Source organism: Herpailurus yagouaroundi, unplaced genomic scaffold (assembly GCF_014898765.1).
Source record: "Herpailurus yagouaroundi ecotype Mexico unplaced genomic scaffold, PumYag 214, whole genome shotgun sequence".
Classification (NCBI taxonomy): domain Eukaryota; kingdom Metazoa; phylum Chordata; class Mammalia; order Carnivora; family Felidae; genus Herpailurus; species Herpailurus yagouaroundi.
Window position 1 is genome coordinate 1,369,110 of NW_024412445.1, and position 23,341 is coordinate 1,392,450.

At 58.6% G+C, this 23,341-nt stretch overlaps 1 protein-coding gene across 3 annotated transcripts in view; it reads left to right on the top strand.

The window, feature by feature from the left end:
• The window catches only part of ADCY1 (adenylate cyclase 1), a 103,214-nt gene that overhangs the window by 38,749 nt on the left and 41,124 nt on the right, over positions 1-23,341 (top strand). For all 3 annotated transcript variants that reach the window (XR_005784566.1, XR_005784567.1, XM_040455022.1), the window contains exons 4-10: positions 1,342-1,469; positions 7,661-7,819; positions 10,094-10,235; positions 11,229-11,384; positions 21,461-21,655; positions 21,827-21,924; positions 22,943-23,027. Coding sequence is in view for 1 of the 3 variants with exons in the window: in XM_040455022.1 (XP_040310956.1) it covers positions 1,342-1,469; positions 7,661-7,819; positions 10,094-10,235; positions 11,229-11,384; positions 21,461-21,655; positions 21,827-21,924; positions 22,943-23,027 (963 nt within the window). In the remaining 2 variants the exon portion in view is untranslated. The remainder of the gene's footprint in view (positions 1-1,341; positions 1,470-7,660; positions 7,820-10,093; positions 10,236-11,228; positions 11,385-21,460; positions 21,656-21,826; positions 21,925-22,942; positions 23,028-23,341) is intronic.

Here is a 23,341-nt window from a genome sequence, read left to right on the forward strand (position 1 = left end):
GAGGTGCTCCCCCCAGGCCGCGCTGGCGAGGCGGGGCCCTCAGACGCCCACAGGCCCGGGCGCACGTGACAGATGCAAAGCGAAAACAACGCTATACTTCTCACTGCTCGTTTTTGTTCCGGAAAATGTTGTAAATTTTCATAATGTTTGCTACTTACGTTAACACAAGGCGGATTTGTGGGGCGCCTGGGTGGCTCAGTCCATTGAGTGTTGTGACTCTTCATTTCGGCTCAGGTCATGATCTCTTGGTTCGTGAGTGTGAGTCCCGCGGACGGTGCAGAGCCTGTTTTGGATTCTCTCTCTCCCTCTCTCTCTCTGCCCACCCCCCCCACACTCGTGCTCTGTCTCTCTCTCTCTCTCTCAAAAAAAGTAAAAAAACATTAAAAAAAAAAAAAAACTAAAAAACCCCACGCACTGGATTTGCTATTACGTTTGGAAGCATTAATGCAGTTTGAAGAATTTCTCGGTTGCGTCATGTGGTGAATGTCTGTGGACATGACCCACTTGCGGGAAAGTGTTTTGTGCAGCCCTCCGCTACATAAGGGTGTCCAGGAGGGCTTTCCCGAAGTGTTTGATAGTAAAACTACCTTCCCAGCCATAGTCACAGCCCAGATGACTGGTGCTAGTGAGTCCCCGGGCAGCGTGCGGGCGAGGCGGGGGCTGGCACTCTTCCCATTGCATAAGTGAGCGTGGACGTTCCGTGGTGTTGGCTGCCTTCTGGGTGTCTCTGTGGGCAGTGAGGTCAGGTGTAGACCCTGGTGGTTTGCTTGGGGCTCTGGCCCTGGAAGATGATTCTTTGGTGATAGCTGATCCCACGGCCAGTGGACCCCAAACGCAGGGACCCTGAGGTGGTGCACCTGCCCTTCCCGGGGCTGGTGTGTGTGTGTGTGTGTGTGTGTGTGTGTGTGTGTGTGTGTGTGGTGGGTCATGGCCACAGATGGTGTGGATGTGTGGCCTTCCGAGGTGGCGGTCAGAAGGGGCGTCGTGCTGGCCCACCTGGGAGACACCCCCTGCCCCCCGGGAAAGAGCTGGCTCCGGGCTTGGGGCTTCCCCACCTTGAATTGTCTGCGGGGTTTTCCAGGTGAGCTGAGGGATGGACAGGGGGATGCCTGCAGGGGAATAGGCCTGGGGGGAGCATGGGTGCCCCAGGGTGACCCCGGTCACAGCCGTGGGGGCTGCCCACCCTCCTGAGGCTGCCCTGGCCTGGGGAGGGGGTCCTCTGGGTTGGGGGTGTGGGGTCTTGGGGCGTACTCCGTGGTCACCGGCACCCGTGCTGGCAAAGGTGTGGGTCCCTAGCCCCGGCTGCGTCACTAACGTGTGGTTTGCCCTCTTGCCCCCAAGGAGAATCACTGTCGCCGCATCAAGATCCTAGGGGACTGTTACTACTGTGTGTCCGGCCTCACCCAGCCCAAGACCGACCACGCCCACTGCTGCGTGGAGATGGGCCTGGACATGATCGACACCATCACGTGAGTGCCCGCACCCTGTGCTGACCTGGCTCGTGGGTCCTGGGGGCCAGGTCCCAGGGCTGTGGAGAGCTACGCTGCACGGGGAGGTGTGGCGGGAGGGCTCCCTCCCGAGCTGTGCCTCCGTGGCCCCCTCCTCTGCAATTTGCCGGGACAGCGTTTCTTTGTCCGTGACCACCCTGGGTATCGTCAGGTGTGCAGTAATTCTGCGCAAAGAGGTCACTCATTGTTCAGCCAGACCACACACCCCGGTGGGGGACCGCGCTGGGGAGCCGTGGCTCACATCCAGCCGAGTTCCACTCGAAGGAACTGCGTGTTCTTGCCTTCCCGGGTGTGGCTATCCATGTGCTCTCTGTGGGGGGAGGCCTGGCCGGAGCAGGTGCGCATCCCGGGAGCACTGTGCCCTGCTGTGCCCCCTTCTTGTCCAGCCTCGTCTCATTCTGAGTGGATGCAGAGTGCCTGTGGGTCAGGAGGGTGTGGGGCTGGAAGGTGGAGGGCCCGCCTTCCGGCATCTCGGCAGCATGAGACGTGGGCGCGGCCCAGCGACTGGTATGTGCGTCACAGTCGGAGCCCAGAAGTGGCAGCTGAGTTGTCGTCTGCGGGACACAAATGACTGAGGGACAGAGAAATGCAAGCAAGGGGGCCCTGGAGGGGGGCGGACCTCGCAGACCCGGCACCTGCAGACTGGCCCTTGCCAGCACCCAGCCTGGCGCCCTCTTCTTGTCGAGAGTGAGTGAGGGGGCCCCTGGAGGGGGCAGGGCGGCGCGGTCCCAGTGCCTTGGTGGCTGCCATGGGCCCAGTGCTAGGGTCGGGGTGGTCGGGGCCCCGGTGAGTCCGCGTGCATCCAAACACAAGAGCACATGCTCTCGAGGAGGCCGAGGGCAGGGCAGGCGGGTCGGGGAGGAAGCAGAGATTCGCTGTGCACGGGACTCGGAGGCTTAATGACGTCTGTTCTCCGAGAGGGCGTCATGTTGGGTCACCTGTCCCGTCAGAGCAGAGCGCGCCCCATCACGGGTACCCCATGTTGTTCACACCACACGCCACACGTCTGTGTGCCACCTCTGTCACACCACATGCCACATGTCCTGTCACATGTCAGCGCGTCACACATGAGTGACACCAATCACCTGTCACATCACATCGCATCGTGTGCTGCGTCACAGAGTACGGAATGTGCCCTGTAGCGCCTCCATCTCCTGTGTGATCCCCTGGGGTAAAGTGGGGCCGCATTAGGGTCGCAGGCACAAATGCAGGCGGGGGTCGTGTGGTGCACATAGGAGCCTATGAGCCAGACAGGGGCCTGACTGGGGCAGCAGACGGCTCTCGGAGTTGGGCCAGGCAGATGGTGCCCTGAATCAGGCAGATGATGCTGGTACCCCCTCCCCCCCACCCAGGTCCTTGTGGCAGCCTGGTGCCCTTCAAACCCTGAGCTTCCTTACCAGGTGGGGCCTCCAAGCACGGCCACCCAGGCCCCTGCACTTAAGACACGGGCTGTGCTCTCATAGGCTCTGGGCCTCACCTGGAGTGGTGCCCGCACTTGGAAGTCCTGTGGGTGTGTCATCTGCCCTTGGGTTTGGCCTCTCACTGTGCCGTGTGGAGACGTGGACCTGTCCCTGGTCTGTTTGCTCTGGGAAATAGGGTCCCTGTGGCTGTGCCTCCTGCCTTCTCTCATGGACTCCCAGTCCCTGGGGTCCTGCCAGGCCCTGACACCTTGACTCCAGGTCTTGCCCTCTGACATGGTCCCCCACAGGGCTGGGGGCATCTTGCTTGGCTTTTGAAGGCTGCCCTCTGCCCCCTGCCCCAGCTCCTTATGCCCAGAGCATGCCAGGTCTCTGTCTTGACAAACTGGGAGTCCCTGCTGGGCCCAGGCCCTGGCTCTGCACAGAAATGAAGGCCACCAGGGTCACAGCTTAGAGGTGGTCTCCTGCACAGATGAGCCCTTCTGGGTACCACAGAGCAGGCCAGTGTGTGTCTGCTGCATGGCTGGGCTTCAGGCCGGGACTGCTTCCCGAGGATGCCACTCCTGGTCCTCTGGTGGCTTTCCTCGCTGGCCACACTGTCCCCGGATGACACACAGGACACATGCAGGACAGAATTTGTTTACCCGAAGGTGGGTCTGCCCAGACACACTGATCGCAGAGCGAAAGTTTTGACTGGAGCTTTGGAAACACAAGAATTGTTGGAGGAGAAAGGAGGACCAGGGTGGTGGCCGGAGTGGGCGTCTGGGCCTCTGGCCAGGCTGTGCGTGCCGCCCATGGAGCCCGGGGAGCGAGGTCTGTGTTCTCAGCCACATCTTCTGTCCTGAGGCCACCGTCTTCCACCTGCGCTCTCCAGAGGAGCGCCATCCCTGCGGGGTCCCTGGTGGCCCTGGGCAGCTGCACCGGGCTGTGGGTGACCAGCAGGAAAATGGTGCCTGCAGACGTCCCCGGTCAGGCCACGGACAGGTCTGCTCCAGGCCGGGGGGGCCTCTCAGTGGATGGGGGAGACCCAGAGGCCGAAGGATGGTTTGGGCCAGTTATGAGATTGCTGAAGCGTCTTATGCGGACCCCGTGTATGGTTCTGGGTGCTCAGGATCGGGGGGGAGATGCTGCTAGTTCCGCCCCGGGGTATAGACCCACTGTCATCCGGCAGCACATTCGCTAGGGTCATGCACTGTGCAAACACGAAAGTCCCCTGACATGAGCTCAGGATGGGCTCGTGAGGGGCCGGGCGTTTGCTGCTGCTGGACGGAGCAGAGCCGAATGAGTTAATGGTGACAGAAGAGATCTCCTCAAGAGCAGACGCATGCAGCCTGTGCCCGGCTGGGTGCGGACCCCCCTGAGTGTGGAGGGGCCGAGGATCCTGTCCAGCAGGTGGGAAGGATCATGTGTTGCACTTGGTGGGAAGTTTGCTCCTGTGGGAATAACGGATGGGAATATTTACCCGCTGCATGTTAAGGCCACATCATGAGTCCCGCTGTGGAGGTGGGGGCCCGGGCCCTCACCCTGGGTGGTGGGCACAGCTCCCGGGGCCGGGGGCTCTCCCCGCAGGCCGGCCCTTGCACTCTGCTGGCTCCCCAGCCACTGGGACATTGACTTACCCCCCCGCCCAGAAAAGGGGGCCGGCTCAGTGAGTGGGGTGCGGAGACTCCTCTGCAAGGTCCCCTCCGGCTCCAGAGCGTCTGGATTCTGTGTGCCTCCAGCAGTGGGCGATTGTGCACTCACATGGGGTAGCCCTGTCTGTCACAGGCCTCAGCACATCATGTGCCAGACCAGAAGCAGGCCAGGGGCCGTGTTGCTATTAGACGTAACGCAGACGTGGCTTTGCAGAAGGCTGCGTGTTTGGTTTGCGGTATTGGGTCAGGGGAAGCGAGCGGCCTGTGCTCTGCCTTCTGGGACCCATGCTGGAGCTGGCGGGGCTGTGTGGTCCTCGGGGCGCCGACGCCCATGTAACCAGGTCGGAGCTGGGCTGGCCCCAGAGGGAAGGTGCCTCCGATGGTCCTGGAGGCCCCTGGCTATCTCTGTGCCTGGCCAGCGTGTCTCAGGGAGACAGTTCCCGACGCACGATCTGTTGAGAAGCGCCTGCCCAGGTGCCTGAACGTTTGCTGACACAGAACTCAGGTGTTTGAGGCAGAACCTTCTGGAAGAGGGGAGAGACAGAGCCCACCAGTGGGGTGTCTGGGCTGCAGACTTTGGTTGGAGGCTGGCGGCATGCTGCACGCTACATGTGGCTGCCAGACAGGGTCCCCATGCCCTTTGTCCCTTCCCGGCTGCAGAGGGCGCAAATGCTGAAAACGCACAGAAACACCATTTGCAAATTTTCTTACTCATCTTTCCCTACGTTCTTTTCTTTTTGCAAATTAAAAAAAAAAAAAAAAAACTACCCCAAATTTTAATCTTATCTTTTTTTTGTTTTGTCTCAGTGCCTCTAGGTAGAGGTTGGCAAATGACTGAAAAAAATTATAATTAAGAGAAAAATACGTTTCATATGTGTAAAACTAAATAGGCGTTGAAGACACATCCACAGTCAGACTTCTAAGTAACCCTTTGAACGGTCTGTGGCACACGGACTTCTGAATGTGCCCGTGAACACCTCTGGTTCTGGGGGACGAACCCTTGGTGGACGCGGTGGGCAGCGGTGGGCCCCCGACGGGAGGTGGGTCCAGGATTGCATGAGGCCCCTTGGGGGCAGGGTGGCCCAGCTGGCGGGAACCTGGCGGGAGCGGCGGGCAGTCTGCACATGGAAGTCGGGGCCACGGCAAGCTGGGCCCAGGGGGCACCGTCCTCAGGCGGGGTGGTTTCGGCAAGAGGAATGGGCATCTGAAGGCCCCACGTTGGGACCCCCAGCAGTGGCGTGGAGCATCCTGAGTCTTCGTGGACCCTCTCCCGTGTCTCCACCCACACCTGCACCTGCCAGAGTAGGAGTTAGCATGCCGTGGCCGTGGCCTTGAGCCTGGAGGCACCAGGGTAGCTCGGCTGCTGTCAGAGCCTGTTGGCACTCGTTCAGCCCCTCCCTGGATTGCACACAGGGAAACTGAGGCTCAGAGAGGGCAGTGGTTGGTGTGGTCATAGTTGCTGGGCCGGTGGGATTTCCCTAGAAATCCTGGTGTCTCCCAGTGTGGGCTCTGCTCCCATCCCCTCCCCATGAGGAGTGGCCGCCTTGCCTGTGTGAGGTTCTGAGAGCCAAAGCCTCCGGACCTCGTCCTCCCCAGGACGCAGTCAGTGTCCTGTCCGTATGTTCTGGACAGAACACCTTTGTTTCATTGTTGAAGCCCCTTGTCTTCCTTTAGGGTTTTTATTTCAGATGTTTTAAGAGCCCAGGCACCCCCTCGTCTCTGGTGATTTGGGTCAGCCTGCCGGGAGGTCAGGGTGTGGCTGGGAACAGTCTCTGATGGACCCTGTTGTACTGGCGCCAGTGATGAGCCCTCAGGGACTGGGGGTGCAGATCTGGGAGGGCTTCCTGGAGACTGCATCTCGGCTGGGCCAGCTCGTGTTTGGGACAAGGCGGTGCACATGAATTGGCTCCAGCGTCAAAGTAGGAAGCGGAGTTTTCGTTGAGCTCATGGGGGTCTGCACGTGGCTGGGCCGCAGGGTACCTTCCGCTGGGAGGGGGCAGAGGGCGGGTTGTCTGGTGGAGCCGGCCTTAGGGTGGCGGCCGGTCTCCCTTCCCTCGGGGAGAGGCTTCCCTCGTGATAGGCATCGTAGCCATGGGACCCTCGTGTCCTGCACCTCGGCTTGGCCTCCTGGCCCTTCTTGGTTGGGCTTGGCCGCTGACCTGGGAGGCCTGTCGGGCACACCTGCCTGGGGGTCACTGCGGACACTGCCTTGTCCCTCCTGTGCAGCCCACTTCTGTCCCTGGGAGCCCACCAGACAGCCTGCTCTTGCCTCCTCAGTGGCGTGGTTTAGAGTTTTCCTTAATAACACAACTTCTGCCCGTTGGGGACGTCAGAACGAGGAAAACAGCACCGGAAGGTGTCAGCACAGCCACACGTCCCCTTTGCCTGGACAAAGTGTGTCCTGTGCCTCCTGTGTCTGACTGTGGTGGCACGTCCAGGGGCTGGGAAATGGGGTGGGACACCCCCCTGGGTCCCCCCACGGCTGCAGGGAACCCCTTCTCCCACAGAGCGTCCTGCAGGGTCGCCCTGCTGTGGCTGCCGACCATAGGCCATCTCCCCTGGGCACCGTGGGGATGCACGCTGTCCCGTGTTCTTCAGCCAGGGGTGACCTGCGCCCCGGGACCTGCCGAATGATTCCATGTCCACATGTGTGTCGAGGCCCACTTTCCATCCCGTATAGTTTGCTTGGGGGTCGGGCCACGACTTTGGAGTGACAGCCTCCCCACAGGCCAGGTCTGGAGCTTGGGGTCAAACCCCAGCTGTCCCCCAGGGCGCTTGGGCCATGGAGACTGTCAGATGCTCCTGGCCGGTCATCACCCTGGCCTCTGGGTCAGCGGGTCACAGAGCGGATCGGGGGCTCTGATCTGAGGTCCCAGGCTTGCTTGCCTTCAGGGGCTGCCCTGGGTGGGAAGGGGGCAGGGGGCGACGTGGACACAGTGTGGGGTGCCCGGTGGCTGGGGGGCTGAGGGGCCCTGGCCACCTGGGGCCCTGCCCGGGGGTCAGGCTAAGGTCAGGAGACCCCGTGCTCTCACTTGGCCGGGCTCCCCTGTGCGTGTGTGGACAAGGGCCCAGCCCCACGCCCGTGACTCGTCTGTTGCAGGTCTGTGGCCGAGGCCACTGAGGTGGACCTGAACATGCGCGTGGGGCTGCACACAGGCAGGGTCCTCTGCGGGGTCCTGGGCCTGCGCAAGTGGCAGTACGACGTGTGGTCCAACGACGTGACCCTGGCCAACGTCATGGAGGCGGCTGGCCTACCTGGGTGAGTCGGGGCGAGGCGGTGTGCTGTGGGGGGGTGGCGAGGGCAGGGGCGCGGGTGCTGGTCTGTGCTGGGCCTCCGGGACCCCCTGGCCTCCACGGGAAGTCGGTCCTGGCCGGAGAGCAGGCCTGATGCCTGGCCACCTGCTGGCGGTTCCGTTCCCTGCGCTCACTGAGGAAGGGAGGTGCCGTGGCCTCAGAGCCCTTCCGCGCTCACACGGACTTCCTCCTGGCACCACGGTGTGCTTCGTGTGGTCCCTGCCCTGTGGCTGCTCCGCTACGGTGGCCTCCCCTGCCCAATGAGGCCCACAGCCAAGGCAAGAATGGGGTTCTCCCTCCCCCCGCTCAGCGGCGGCCACGGGAGAAGGGCCGCCAGGCACAGCTATGTGCCGCCAGGGCTCACGTGGCCCCCACGCTGGAGTGAGCGTTAGCCACCCTCGCACCTGTGCTGGCCGTGCAGTGTCTGTTCCTCAGCTCCCGGCCGTGTGTGCCTCCAGGGCTCTGCCCCTCCCCTGTCCCTCACTGCCTGCCCTCTGCCTGCCCCAGAGACCTGGTTCCTGGGGACACATCTTTCTCCTTCCCTCCTGGACAGACTGTGGGGGACACACAGCACCCGCCTGACGCTGAGGCCTTTCCAAGTGTGCTCAGAGATGATTGTCGTCTGTGAGCCTGGCTGTCCCTGAGCACCTCTCCCGTGGACCATCACAGCCCCCAATTGACCTATCCCTCCCCGCTCCCCCATCTACCCATTCAGCAAACACCCCGTCCACCACGGGGTGTTCAGAGAGTGTGACTAGACTCGGATGGGTGGGTGGACGGACGGGTGGGTGGACGGATGGGTGGGTGGACGGACAGGTAGGTGTATCTTGTCACTGCATGGCTTTCATTTCACGCTGAGACCCCTGAGGCTGGGTTCCTGGGCCCCTTCCCAAACTGGACCCCCTGAGCAGTCGCCCTAAAGGGGCCAGGGCCAGGCAGGGGTGGAACCGGAGGAGGCCAAACACACCCACTCTTCACGTGCATCTCCTGGTCTAAAACCGACCCTTTATACCTGCTGCCTGGTACTGTGGCCAATTCCCTGAGTTGATGCACGAGGTGCTCGCTCCAGGCTGCCCTGGAGCAGACAGCGCTGGGTCCTGAGTAAACTCCCCGAGCCCTGCGGGCCCTAGGGGAAGCACAGTCACCTGTGTCTTCCCTGGCTCCAGGATCAGGGGGGCCTCCAGGCCCGGACCCTATGTCCCCTTGCCCCACCGTCTGGGATAGTCACACGCATAGCTGGGCCTCTGATCCCACAGGACTGAGACAGTGGGTGCTGGCATCCCAGCCCTGCTCGCGTCCTGGGAGGGAGCTTCTGGTGCTGACGCTCTCTCACCACAGACATGGGGCGAGTGAGCACCCGGGGCCAGTGGCAGGCAGTGCTCGCTGGTGAAGGTGGGGCCTTGTCTCACTGGCCTTGCGGCCCCGGGCTGGCCAGGCCTCCCGTTTGTCCCCAGGCCACATCCCAGCTGGGACCCGCGGGGGCCTCCACTCCCACCACATGCTTGCACCCGAGACCCCCTCTTTCCAGAGCCTGGAGCGCTCTGCACTGAGAGCAGTTGCTGAGATTTCTGTGACCCGGGGGACCCTCAGCTCAGTGACTGTGTGCAGCTCCCGTCTCTGCTATGGATGGAGGACCCTGAATGTAGGATGCTCCCCTGCCTCTCCAGAGACCCTTGCTGCTTGGCTGTCCCTGTGCAGTTCTGGGCCAGGCTGGCGGGTGACAGAGTCCCTCCCAGCGGTGAGGACTCTCACCCTGCTTGAACGCCCTGGTCCCTGCAGGAAATCAAGGAGACATGGTGGTTTGAGGACCACTTTGCACACTGGGGAATTTGCTTTTCTCCGCAGACCCCAACGCTCAGGTCTCTGGGAGGCACTGGGGCTGAGGGGTTCTGGGGCTGCTATGGGTTTTCAGGCTCACGGTTCTGCTCCAGGGTGGGTGTGGGGAGGCATCGACTACGGATTCTCCTTCTCGCCACAAAATGTGCCGGGATGAGTGTGAACGCTCCATCTGGTGTGGGGACAGTGAGACCGGGCAGGGCCAGAGGTCTCGGGGACACTCTGCTTCTCCCCTCACCCCACTGCTGTCTTCCGTCCTGCTGAAGGTTCTTATCGTCCCTGTGGCTAGGCTCCCGCCCCCTCCCTTCCCCGGTGACCTGCGTGTGACATGTGTGACTCAGCGAGCCTGACCGCTTCTCCTGCACGTGCCTGTGCTCAGGGACGCCTCTGCTGTGTTTTGTAGGAAGGTCCACATCACGAAGACGACCCTAGCGTGCCTGAACGGGGACTACGAGGTGGAGCCGGGTCACGGACACGAGAGGAACAGTTTTCTGAAAGCTCACAACATCGAGACCTTCTTCATCGTGCCGTCACATCGGCGGAAGGTGGGCGCCAGGACCCTCCTGCGTGGACACAGACAGGATGGCGTGCCCACCCCCTGGGCCAGGCCTTCGGGGTGGGGGAAGGGGTGTGAGGGGAGGGGTGCGTGGGGGGGCATGGGGTGTGTGTGGGGCAGGGGCTGTGAGCTCCTAGACCCTCCGTCAGATCGCAGGGTCCTCTCGGGGGCTGGGCCTCCTGCAGCCTCCCTCCTCACCTCCCTGGTCCTTTACTACCTCTCCTGGAAAACAGGTGGGGGTGGGGGGTACGCTGAGGGGTGCTGTGCTCACAGGAGGATCGTGTGGGGCACTTGAGGTCACTGTGTCCAAGGAAGCTGATCTGGATATGATTAGAGGTGACCTGTTCCTTTTAGGGCTCAGGTGAGAGGTTCAGGGCACAAGTGGGGGGCTCAGGACACAGGTGAGGGTGCAGGGCACAGGTGGCCCCAGCTCTCCTTCGGAACATAAGCGTGTCATATGTGGGGGACAGCTTCACGCTTCGCTGTCGTGGTATGCCCACAGATCAGGGCTCTGCAGTCCCTGAGATGCAGCAGTCCCTGTAGCCTGGGGACCATGGGTGGGGGTGGCCCTGGGCCAGGACAGGCTGGGCTTGCGAAGAAGGGGATAGAGTGGCAGCTGCCAGCAGGGCCTGGAGGAGGGCCAGGTGAGGGGTTAGCACTGGGCCCCAGGGGGGTGGGAGTGGAGGGTGGTCTCTGAGGGGCAGGGACCATGGGGGTCGGCATGTGTGGTCCTTAACCAGGCTTCTGGGGTCTCCCCCTGGCCCGGCCCCACAGCTGTCCGCTGTTCTGCCCCCGGATGCCGGCTTCACTCTGGTTTTCTGAGGCCGTGGGTGCGGCTCTGTGCTGTGGGACCTGGTGCCGGTTCTGTTCACTTGTTTGGTCCCCATGACCTCCTGGAGTGTTCCCGTCTCGTTCATGCTCCAGGCTGGAGGGGCAGCACCGGTGTCCTCACCGGGTTTCTTTGTGCCACGTGTCGGCACAGATATTTCCAGGGCTGATCCTCTCTGACATAAAACCAGCCAAGAGGATGAAGTTCAAGACCGTGTGCTACCTGCTCGTGCAGCTGATGCACTGTCGGAAGATGTTCAAGGCAGAGATCCCGTTCTCTAACGTCCTGACGTGTGAGGACGACGACAAGGTAGGGGCCGCCATGACGTGTGAGGACGATGAGGTAGGGGGTGCCATGACGCGGGAGGATGGCGACAAGGCAGGGGGCGCCCAGACGTGGGAGGATGATGACAAGGCAGGGGACGCCATGACATGTGAGGATGACGATAAGGCGGGGGGGCTGTCATGACGTGTGAGGACAACAAGGCAGGGCCGCCAGCGCTGGTCCCTGAGCAGGTGCACTTCGGCCGGGTCAGCCCTGGCCTTTTCCGCTTCACAACCTTGTAAATGCCGTTCAGGGCTGGGCTGCTTTTGCTTTCCTACAAAAATCTTTCTGGTATTTTGTATTTTTATTTACTTATTTACTCTTGCAGTTTGGTTTTCCATGTGTGTATCGGGAAATTCGTGCTCAGACCCCAGCCTCTGGCTGAACCCGCCCTCTGGATACTTGCACGTCAGATGTTCTGTTGGGAGGTCTGGCCGTGGCCTGCGAGCCGGGGGACCGTCAGACAGGCCAACCCTCCACGGGGAGCGCCTCTGGCTGCCCCTCCTGTCCCAGGCCTCTCGCTTTGCCTGCACGCTTCTCCGTGGTGGAGTCCTCTAGCGGATGGAAGGTGGCCTCCCCTTGGGTGTCCCTGCTGTGCGGCCTGGCTGCCAGGATTTTCCACCTTTCCTCTCAGCTCGGTCAGAGCCATCTTTGGGTTTTCTGGTCTCCTGCTGGGTTGTGGGGTGCTGCTCTGCAGGCGTCCCCACATCCACTCAGCCACACGGGCCTTGTGTTTCAGGGGGCGGGGGCCAGGGGCCGTGTCCCCGGAGCCCCGGAGGAGCCTGGTCTGCCACCCCTTCCCAAGCGGCTCTGAGCCTCGCCCTCCTGTGTCCTCGTGTCCTGGTGCCCTGCCACCATTGCTCCGTTGGTGACCGATTTCCATCTCCTGAGAGCGCACTGCGCCCCTCGCTCCCGGTTTCCCTGCCGTGTGGGTTTTGTGCGTTAGAAGGGATTCCATCCCTGCTTTTGGGGGAGAAGCTGCTGGCTGGGACTCCTGGGGGTTTGTTGCCTCCAAGGATTTTTTGTGGTTTTGCTGGTGAGCTCGTATTTGTGAGAATGTTGCCGGAAACCCCTGGACAGCTTTGCTGGTGGTGAATTCCATCAAGAGCGGCCTTCCCTCTGCCAGGTACCTGGATGGGCTTCACGTGCCTGGCAGGTGTGTGCACGTGTTCCTGGGGGGACCCCTCTGTGCAGAGCCGGGTCGAAGGTCACGTTCCTCACCGTCCCCTGTGCGAGGTCTCTCCATGTCAGTGTTTGCCGTGGGGCCTGTGGAGGCACAGGCTTCCATTAGAACTGTGACCTCACAGCCCACCCCGCTCAGGCCCCTCTTTGCTACGATTGCCCTGTGAAGATGATGGGCTCTAGAAACTCCAAGTCTCCGGCAGCAGAGGTGTGTCAGGTACCTGCCTGGCCTGGGCTTCTGAGTCCTGACGTCCTCCCGCGATTTCCTTTTCTCACAGCTTCTTGTGCATTTGGAAGTGCGTGCGTGAGCGTGCATATATGTATGCATGTGCGTGAGTTTCTGTGCACGCATAGGTGTGTCCGTGTGTATGCACATGTGTGTGTTTTCATACGTGTGTTTGCCTGCGTGCACATGTATACGAGTGACTGTGCGTGCACGTGTGTGTTTGCATGTGTGTACCTAGGTATGTGCGTGTGTGTGTGCACATGCATGCATAGTGTGAGTTTGTGTGTGTGCATGTATAGGTGTGTGCATGTGTGTGCACGTGTGTGTGCATTTCCATATGTGTGTGTGAGTTGGCCTGTGTGCACATGCATACGAGTGAGTTTATGTGCACGTGCACGTGTGTTTGCGTGTGTGCATAGGTGTGTACATGTCTGTGATTTTGCACATGCATGTGTATGTGTGCGTGTTTCTGTGTGCATGTGCGTGTGAGTGTGCATGTGTACATGTGAGTTTGTGTGCAGTGTAGTTTGCATGTGTGCATATGTGTGCATGTGTGCACACATGTGAGCACGTGTGTGCATATGTGTGCATACAAGCGCACATGTGAGCACATGTGTGCATGCATATGTGTGCATGTGTGTGAGTGTGAATATGCATGTGCATATATGTGTGCACGTGTGTGAGTTTGTGTGTGTGTGTATTCATGGTCCCTTCCCTCACTGTCACTTGGAGTTGCCGCTGGATTGCTCACCCTGCGTCCTCTCCTCCCTCTGGGAGCAGCAAGCCAGGCCTGGTTTCCACCTGTCCCCAGGCCCCCGAATCCCGGCCCAGCCCCCAACACCCAGAATCTCCGGAGTGCAGGACGCCTCACGGATGCTGCCTTCAGACTCTGGTCCTTCATTTGTGTTTGCCGGGGACAGAAGGTCCTGGCCCTCTAGCCTCCCACCTTGGGGGACACCTGCTGCCTCACTCTGTGCAGGCATGTGCTCCGGCCGCCGTCCCTGTCACCTCGCCCTTCACCCCAGGGTCCGAGGCCGAGTTCCACAACCACTGTGCAGTTTCAAGGCTCCCCGTCTGCACACAGCTCCCCAGCCCGAGAGGGTCTCCCTGTGCCCCTCGTGAGCTGCCGGCCGGTGCATCAGATTTGACCACCTGTGTGTCCTGGACCCCGAGCTTCGGCCCCACATCTGGCCCCTCCCTCCAGCCAGCGCTTCCGGCCTCTGGCCCAGGTGGCTCCCCTGCTGGGGGCATGGAGGGACAGGCAGGTAGCTGGCTGGGGCCCGCGGCTCCCCTTCGTCCCTCTGCCTCACGGTTAGTGACAGCAGGCCCCAACGGGGGGAACAGTAGTGTCTGCCCCACGGGAGGCCCTCGGGGGGTTGATGCGGGGCCGTGACAAGGCACGTGGTTCCTAAGGACGGGGTGGAGAGGTACAGAGGCAGGGCTGGCCCGCCAGCAGGGGCCCCTAGTGAGGACTGTGAGCGACCACCCAGTGACCTGCAAGGCCGGCCCTTCCGCTGGCGGCCGCTGTCTCCACTGGCCCCCCTGGCCCCACTGGCCCCACTGGCCCCAGAGCCTGCCTCCCCGTTGGGATGAAGTCCCTCACTGGCCCCGTCTTCTGCTCATCCGTGTCCAGGCCTGACTCCTGTGCTGGTGCCACGATGCAGATGGCAGATGTTGAATTTCAGTATCTCCCGAAGTGACCCGTCGTGGTTTTGTCCCCGACTCACACGGTGAGAGGTTGCACGGGACCCTCCTGTGTCTCCAGGATGCCGAGAAGCTGCCCCTCACTGTCTGTGCCACGCGGTCTGGGTGCCCGAGCTGTGCACTCGGCCCGTTCCTGCCCTCTGCTCTCTGCCTGGGACAGCGATGGCCCCCGTCTCTGCCACCACAGCCACGCATGCGCCTCTTTTGTGGCTTTCAGTGGTTGTAGGCGGGGTTGCCCGTCAGACCAGGGCACCATCGCCATGAGCCGCTCACCCCTGAGCACCCCGGCTCAGGCAGGTGCCCATGGACCGTGGTCAGGTCTCAGGCCGGGCCTGCCATCTGGGGTCAGCCACAGGGCATCAGGAAAGCCAGTTGAGCGTGGCCTTCATTTCTCAAGCCTCGGCAAGGACAGTTTGGAGAGCGGGCATGGGGTTTGTCACCCGGGACTCTCATCGGACCGAGCACCCCTGACTGCCCGGCCCCAGAGTTCTGTGGCCTCAGCGCCCCCGTCCCTGGCGTGTCCAGCCAGGCCCACAGGCATCAGCGTGGCAATCAGCAAACATATTCCCTGGGGTCCTGGGCAAGCAAGGCGCGTTGCGTGGACCCTACGATGTCCCTAGTGAGAGAGGAGGCAGCAGCTTTATAGCAACACGCTTCACAGTTATAAAGAAAAGGGTAAATTCCTGGTAAGCACGAAGAGAGGAAAAGGGTGGACGGAGAAGTGCGAGTCTGAGCACTTCTGCGGGACGTCCTTTAGTCAGGACCCCAAGTCCATGGTGGGGCCTCTTCCCAGCCAGGGTCACTGGCCTGCAGGGCTCTGACATGGCTCCCGGCCTGTGTAGCTCTGACGTGGCCCCTGGCCCATGTGGCTCTGATGTGGCTTCCGGCCTGTGTGGCTCTGATGTGGCCCCTGGCCCACGTGGCTCTGACGTGGCTTCTGGCCTGTGTGGCTCTCATGTGGCCCCCTGGCCTGCATGGCTCTGATGGTGGCCTCTGGTGTCCAGGCAGCTCAGCTGCTGCTTTGTGGAGGCCGTGGGCACCCAGGCCCCAGAGGGAGAATCCCTCCAGTTCCCAAGATGACCGGTCACTTCTAGAAGGTTGTCTCTGAAGCGGTGTCTTAAGTTCGGGGCCTGTGGGGAGAGCATGCGGGGAGGGAGAGTGGGGTATGGGCTGGGAGGGGCTGACGCTGGGCAGGGCCAGTTCTCGGCCCACAATGTCCGGGGTGTCAGCCTGAGAGGAAACCGAGACCCAGCTTGTGCTTCACGGGTGGGAGACGTTTCCGTCGTCTGCGCTGCTCACCTGAGGGGAGCTGGGCGTCCACGCTGGGTGTCCACGCGGGGCGTCCATGCGGGGCATCCACGCTGGGTGTCCATGCCGGGCCCCAGGGGTGCACTCCTACCTGGCCCCGGCCAGGTGACCGTCCTTCCTGCCCCGCCTCGCCACCCACGCCCCCAGCAGCCGCATCCCAGAGGAGCGGGGGTCCAGCGGGAACGGAGGGGCAGAGGGACCCCAGCCCCCGGGAATGCTACCTCACACATGTGGGCTTCCACGTGGACTGGGGCTCCTGACCCGCCCGCTGGTGGCAGTGGGGGACCTGCCGAGGACGGTGAGAGCCAGCTTGAGTACTCCATCGGGGGGACACGCTTCCAGCTCTTCATGGGCGTGAACATTCCGGATCCTCACGACCATCTGCTGTCGTCATTTCACAGATCGGGAAGCTGGAGCACAGAGAGGTTAAGCGGCCCACCTGGGGATGCACGGCCCTTGGTTTTCAGGTCTCTGCACTCGAGCCACTGTCCTTCCCTTTGGCAGGTTAAGGGAGAGGCTCAGACAGCCAAACTCCACGTTGAAACGAGAAACAAGTTTTGTCTTAGCCTTGATGTTGATCTGTTTTCCAAGGAAGTACGTGCTTGTTGTGGGTAGCAGAGAAAAGCATGCAAAGAGGGGTGTGGCACCGGCTCAGGTCCTGCCCCATTCAAGGAGCTGTGGGTCAGGGGTCAGGGCCTGGGGGCCAGGGCGCAGCGGGCGCTCTGCACGCAGGTGTCCTGCAGGACCTCACGAGCCCGCCCAGGGTCCCGAGTGAGGATGACCCTGGCCCCCAGAACTCAGTCCTGCCCCCTTTGCCTCTGCAGACGTGGGCAGGTGGGCTCAGCTAATCCTCCCGAAACAGCCGAGGTCAGGGGGCCGTGCTCCGCCTGCCATTCCCTGCGCGCCGGACCCTCATAGGAGCTGAGGGCTCTCAGGTGGTGGGGGTGGTGGGTGCACAGATGCGTCAGGTCCGGGGGACAGCACGTTCACGGGGGCCAGTTCAGGATCGTGGGCCCTCTGGCCCTGCTCGCCAGTGGGTTTTCCTGGGCTTGTTCCCGGGCCCAGGGAGGCAGGGGCCGTGGAACCGGAAAGAACACACTCGCAGCCTGGCATTGGCGCAAACATCAGTGGCTTGCGGGCAACGGGTTTCTGTCCTTACTTACTTTACGTTTCCACAGCTCTCCGGAAGTCAAGGTGATGCACTGCACGGACCCCCCACGTGTCAGCTGTGGCATCAAGCTGCCCACGCACACACACAGGCTCTGGGGCCCTCAGCAGCCTCCCTCGCGGTCGTGTCTCACCCAGCTCCCGTGTGGGGAATGGACTTGGGTGGGTGGTGTGTGTGGCTCTGCCCCGTCCCGTCCTGGTGGCCGCGCTCAGGATACGGAACATTTCCATCACCGCCACGGTCCCCCTTCTGCTGCGGTCATTCCGCCACCCCCAGCCCCGGCTCCGCTGAGTCCTCTCCATTCCAGTGACCATCACTTGGGAACGTCGTACACGTGGAATCCCTTGGTCTGCGCCCTGTGAACTTGGCTGTTTCTTCACTCAGCACAAAGCCCTGGGGTGTCTCCAGGCTGACCCTGTGTCAGCAGCTCCCCCCCTTCCGTGGCCGGCTGGCATTCCACAGTGTGGATGGACCGCCATTGGCTTGACCACTCTTGTTGAAGGACATTCTGGTTGTTTCCGGCTTTGGCCACGGCAAATAAAACTGTAGTGAGCTCTCATGTTGAGAGTCCTGTGTGGATGCGAATGCTCCTTTTCTGGGAGGGATGCCCAGCCATGCGTCAGGGTACACAGGATGGGTCTTGTTTTGTTTTCTTTTTTTGAGAAACTGCCCACCCATTTTCCAGATTGACTGCCCCACCTCACATTCCCACCAGCCTCGTACGGGATCCCGCTTCTCTGTGTCGTCGCCTGCACTCGATGCTGCCGCTATTGTTTTTTAATTTTGGCTGACTTAGTAAGTGTGTAGTGACATGTCACGATTTTATTTTGCATTTCCCTGGTGGCTAATGATGCCAACCATCTTTCTAGGGGCTTATTTTCTTTAAAAAAATTTTTTTAGATGTTTTATTTATTTGAGAGAGAGAGGGAGAGAGAAAGCATGGGAGGGACAGAGAGAGAGAGGGAGACACAGAATCCAAAGCAGGCTCCAGGCTCTGAGCTATCAGCACAAAGCCTGACGCGGGGCTTGAACCCACGAACCAGGAGATCACGACCTGAGCCAAAGTCAGATGCTTAACTGACTGAGCCACCCAGGTGCTCTTCCAGGGGCTTATTTTTTATCCGTGTTTTCTCTTCTGTTTTGGTGAAATGTCTGCTTTCTGATTGGATTGATTTTTTGGTGCTGTTGTCTTGTTTTTTCACCTGTGTACAGCATCTTTCACAGGACAGACATTGTAAACTTTGAAGATGTCCAGGTTACCGATATTTTTTCTTTTATGAGCTGTGTTTTTGGTGTCCTCAGAGCCGTCTATGTAGCCCAAACCCCGAAGATTTTAACATTTCTTTTAAGAGTTTATACTTACCAGTAAACCTTGGTTTGTGAGCATAATTTGTTCCAGAAACATGCTTGTAATCCAAAGCACTTGTACATCAAAGTAAATTTCCCTGGAAGAAATAACGGAAACTCAGATGATTCATTCCACAACCCAAAAATATTCATACAAAAATGATTACAATACTGTAACATGATACAAAATAATAAAGAAAATATAGAATATAAAGAAAAATAAGTTAACCTGCACTTACTTCTGAAAACCTGGTGGCTGGTGTGAGGGAGACGAGAGAGGAAGGTTACTGTGTAGGACGACTTTCACAATCACTAATGGAATCACTGCTGTCTATTGGTCCCATGGGATCTTCTTCTGCACGGGGGCCCTTGTATACGCTCACATGGATGTTGACTACAGTGCAGTATTAATAAACTCTCGTCATAGACTGTATTTACTGTAACTGGTAATAAGGCAGTGGAGGAAAGGGTCTCTGTCCGCAGGCAGCCTGAGCTAGAATGAAGCAAAGCGTTCCTAAGCTCACTCTTGTATGGAAAAGCAAAGGACTGTCCACAGGTGCTTTGAAGTGACAGAAAAGACACCAGTGCCAGTTGTGGGCACCTTCCAATGTGCTGAAAAATCACTGATTTCTGCCAAACACCACAGCCTGAGACCAAGCATCCGAGCCTGGGAGATGATCGCCCACAATCCCGCAGAGAGAGAGAAGGACCATTGGCTCAGTTGTGATCACATGTCATTCAGTGTCATGTTCGACTCATGTTGCAAGACATCACTTGCTTATCAAGTTAAAATTCTTAGAAATGTTTGCTCGTCTTACAGAACCCTCGCAGAACAAGTTACAATCCAAGGTTTTAATGTGTATGTTTTATAGTTAATCCTGTGATCCATTTTGAGTTAGTTTTTTTTTTTTTTTATAAGGTATGAGGTTTAGGTCAAGATTTACTTTTTTGCTTATGGACGTCCATTTGGTCCAGCACCATTTGTTGAAAAGACAGTTTTTCTTCCGTTGAATTGCTTTTGGATTTTAGTCAAAAACCCTTGACCATACTTATAGGAAGCTGCTTCTGGGCTGTCTGGTCTGTTCCACAGACCTTTGTGTCTGGCCCTCCACCAACACCATACCATCCCAAGTAATGTAGTTACACAATCAGTCTTAATGTTGGGCCGAGTGGTGTCTTTCACTATATTATTTTTAAGACAAATGAGCTATTCTAGCCTCTTTGCTTTCCGTTTAATATTTAGAAAAAGCTTGTCTATCCATAAAAAAGTTCCTGTTAGGATTTTGATAAAATTATGTTAAGCCTGTGTACATCAATCTGAGGAGAATTGGTATCTTCACTGTGTTGTGTCTTCTAATCCCTAAGCACGCGTTTCTCCATTTATTGAGATCTTTAATCTCCTTCATCATCAGCATTATATAGTTTTCAGCATACATATTGTGTTTGTGTTTTGTTAGATTTGTACCTACTTCATTTTTCTCTGTGATTATGAATGGTCCTGAATTTTAATTTCGTCTTCACGTGCTGATTACTGGTATTAAAGAAATACTTTCTTTATGTTCATCTTGTATCTAGTGATCTTGTGGAATTCATTTGTTTTCCTCCCCTTGGAACTTTCTATGTAGACCATCATGTCACTTATCATAAGGATAGTTTCGTTTCTCTCTTTCTTTTTTTTTTTTTTTTTAATTTTTTTTTTCAACGTTTTTTATTTATTTTTGGGACAGAGAGAAACAGAGCATGAACGGGGGAGGGGCAGAGAGAGAGGGAGACACAGCATCGGAAACAGGCTCCAGGCTCCGAGCCATCAGCCCAGAGCCTGACGCGGGGCTCGAACTCACGGACCGCGAGATCGTGACCTGGCTGAAGTCGGACGCTTAACCGACTGCGCCACCCAGGCGCCCCTCGTTTCTCTCTTTCTAATAAGTTTGTGTTTATTTTCTTTTCTTGCCCTATTGCACTGGATGGGGTTTCTAGTACTGTGGTGAAACTCCGTCTTTCACCAGTGAGTATGACTCTGGCTGTCAATATTCTGTAGATCTTCCTCATCAGGTTGGAGAAGTTCTCCTCCCTCCCTAGTGTTCTGATCATGTTTATCAAGAATGGGTATCGAACTTTGTCAAAATGCCTTTTGTGCGTCAATTCATACAACCATGGGTTTTTTTATATGGTGGTTAATTGGGTGTTAATGTGATATGTTGCATTTGTGTACAAATGTGTAAATAGCCTTGTGTCTCTGGATGTGGTCACGGTGTGTACTTCTATTCATATTGTGCTGAATTCTATTAGCTACTATTTTGTTAAGAATTTTTGCATCAGTATTGAGAGAGATGGCCTGTGGTGTTCCTTTTTTGTACTGTCTTGGTCTGGTTGTGTTATCAGGACAATACTGACCTTGTGAAGTGAGTTGGAAGGTGTTGCCTCTTCTGTTTTCTGGAAGAGATTGTGTAGAGTTAGTGTTAGTTCTCATTTAAATAGTTAGGAGAATTCTCCAGTGAAACCATCTGGGCCTGGAGATTAATTTTTCAGGAATTTTGAAGCTATGAATTGAATTTCTTTAGTAATTACAGGGCCAGTCTAACAGTGTTTCATGTCAGGTGAGTTGTGGTAGTATATGTGTGTTTGGAGTAGTTCACTGATCTAAGTTGTCAACTTAATTGTGTACCACTGTTCAAAGTATTTCCTTCTTGCCCTTTTGGCATCTTCAAGGCCTGCAGTTGAATCGCATTTTTTTTCCTGAATCTGTTAGTGTGTTTCCCTCTTTTCCTTTGTCATGCCTGCTACAGACTTTTCAGTTTTACTGATATTTTTCAAGAACCAATTTCTGTTCTATTACCCTGTGCTGGGTACTGCCTCTCATCCCCCCCTCACCCCATCCACACGGCTGCCACATACACATCGTGTGACCCCATTTGCGGACACGGAGCCCCAGCGCCGACGCTGAGCTAAGTCCCCTGGCATCTCGGGCGCCAGCCGGCAGTGGAACCGTGACTGCATCTCAGGCCCCCAGCCCCGGGCCCCCAGACTCTGCAGCGGGCGAGCACATGGGCCCGAGGGGGCGAGAGAGCTTTCTCTTCAACACGAGGAGGATTTGTTGACGTTTCTTTCTCTCCCCGACGGCCGCAGCGGAGGGCACTGAGAACCGCGTCGGAGAAACTGCGAAACCGCTCGTCGTTCTCCGCAAACGCCGTCTACACCACCCCGGGCACGCGCGTCAACAGGTACATTGGCCGCCTCCTGGAAGCGCGCCAGATGGAGCTGGAGATGGCGGACCTGGACTTCTTCACCCTCAAGTACAAGCAGGCTGAGCGGGAGCGCAAGGTAGGTGACCGGGACCTCAGGAGCGCGGGGGATCCCGGAGGCCCCTCGGCCGTGGCCGCCCGCATTCGCTCTTCCGGACGCGGCCGCGGTTCCCAGGGGGGCACCCTCGGGAGGACCCCGCGTGTCTCCTGGAAGCCGCAGCCACCGATGGCGGGTCTCTGTGTCTCCTAGTATCACCAGCTCCAGGACGAGTATTTTACCAGCGCCGTCGTTCTGGCCCTCGTCCTGGCCGCCTTGTTCGGCCTCATCTACCTGCTCATCATCCCACAGTGAGTGTCGGGGGCCCGGCGGCCGGAGGACAGGGGCACGGTGGCTCCCTCCTTGTCCGCTGGTTACTCCCCCGCGGTCCCGGCCACAGCCAGCTGTCCATTTGCCCAGTGGCCGGCTGTGTGAGGCCCCGACGCACATGTGCGGGACGCTTGCTCTGTTTCTGATGTTTAACTGAGCCAGTCCTGGGACGCCGTGTATTTTCAGCATCTCCATGCACACACATGCACCCTCAACTTCAGGACAGGTTTTGAGGGAGGAAATGCAGCTGGGTTTCCAGGCGTGGGTCATTTCAGACACGTTAGAATGAGATAGCGGGCTCTAGGGAGGAAGAAAGAGGTAGCAGCAGAGCGGCATCTGGGCTGCTGAGTCACAGTGAGTCTGGTAGGGCTGTTTCTTGGCGGGGACGATACATCTGTCTCCCAGACGGAGCACTTTCTTTTTTTTCTTCTGTTTAAAAAAATTGTTTTTATACATTTATTTATTTTTGATAGAAAGAGACAGAGCACAAGTGGGAGAGGGGAAAGACACAGAATCTGAAGCAGGCTCCATGCTCTGAGCTGTCAGCACAGAGCCCGACACGGGGCTTGAACCCACAAACCGCGAGATCATGACCTGAGCTGAAGTCGGACGCTTAACCGACTGAGCCACCCAGGCGCCCCTCAGACGAGCACTTTCTTAATGAGCCCTCCCAAGGGCAGTAGTCCCCTTAGAGTTTCCAGAAAGCACATGGGAGCCGCCCCATCTCCAGACACCGTGAGCGAGGTGACCTCCCGATGGCCCTGCCTGGGGATCAAGCCTTTTCTAGAAGAGCCGCTCCCAGATGAACTCCAGTCAGAGGGCAGTGCCCGGCGGCCAGCCCTTCGTGAGAGAGGACCTCTCGGCGGGTCCAGGGCCGACGGAAGCTGGGGTGGAGGCGGGAAGGGAGCTGGTGCGGTGGGGGCTAGGGGAGACTCCCAGGCAGCCAGTGGGCACACGGCACCTGCTCCAGCCACGGTGACCCTGCATCCTCTGCCCTAGGAACCTGGTCCTCCTGCTGCTGCTGGCCTTCTGTATCTGCTTCCTGGTGGCCTGCGTCCTGTATCTGCACGTCACCCGGGTCCAGGTGTGTGTGTGTGTGTCGTGTCCTGTGTGTGGCCTCCGCCTGACCCCCTCTGGAGTAGCGGGAGCTCACGAAGCCCCGTCGTGGGCTGGGCGCTGCCGGGAGTTCTGGGAGCACCTTGGGGACACGGGGCAGGCGGTCTGTAGTGTTGGAGTGAGGGACACCCGTGAGCGCCTTCTCCTGAGTGGAGAGTCCGGAGCAGGAGGCTGGCGGTCTGTTGTGCGCTCACGTGGTAGTTGGGGTTCTCTGTTGGCTTTGCTGTTGTGACTTTTGGGGCGGGCCTGGGTTGGCGCCCCGAGTGGCCATGCTCCCAGGGG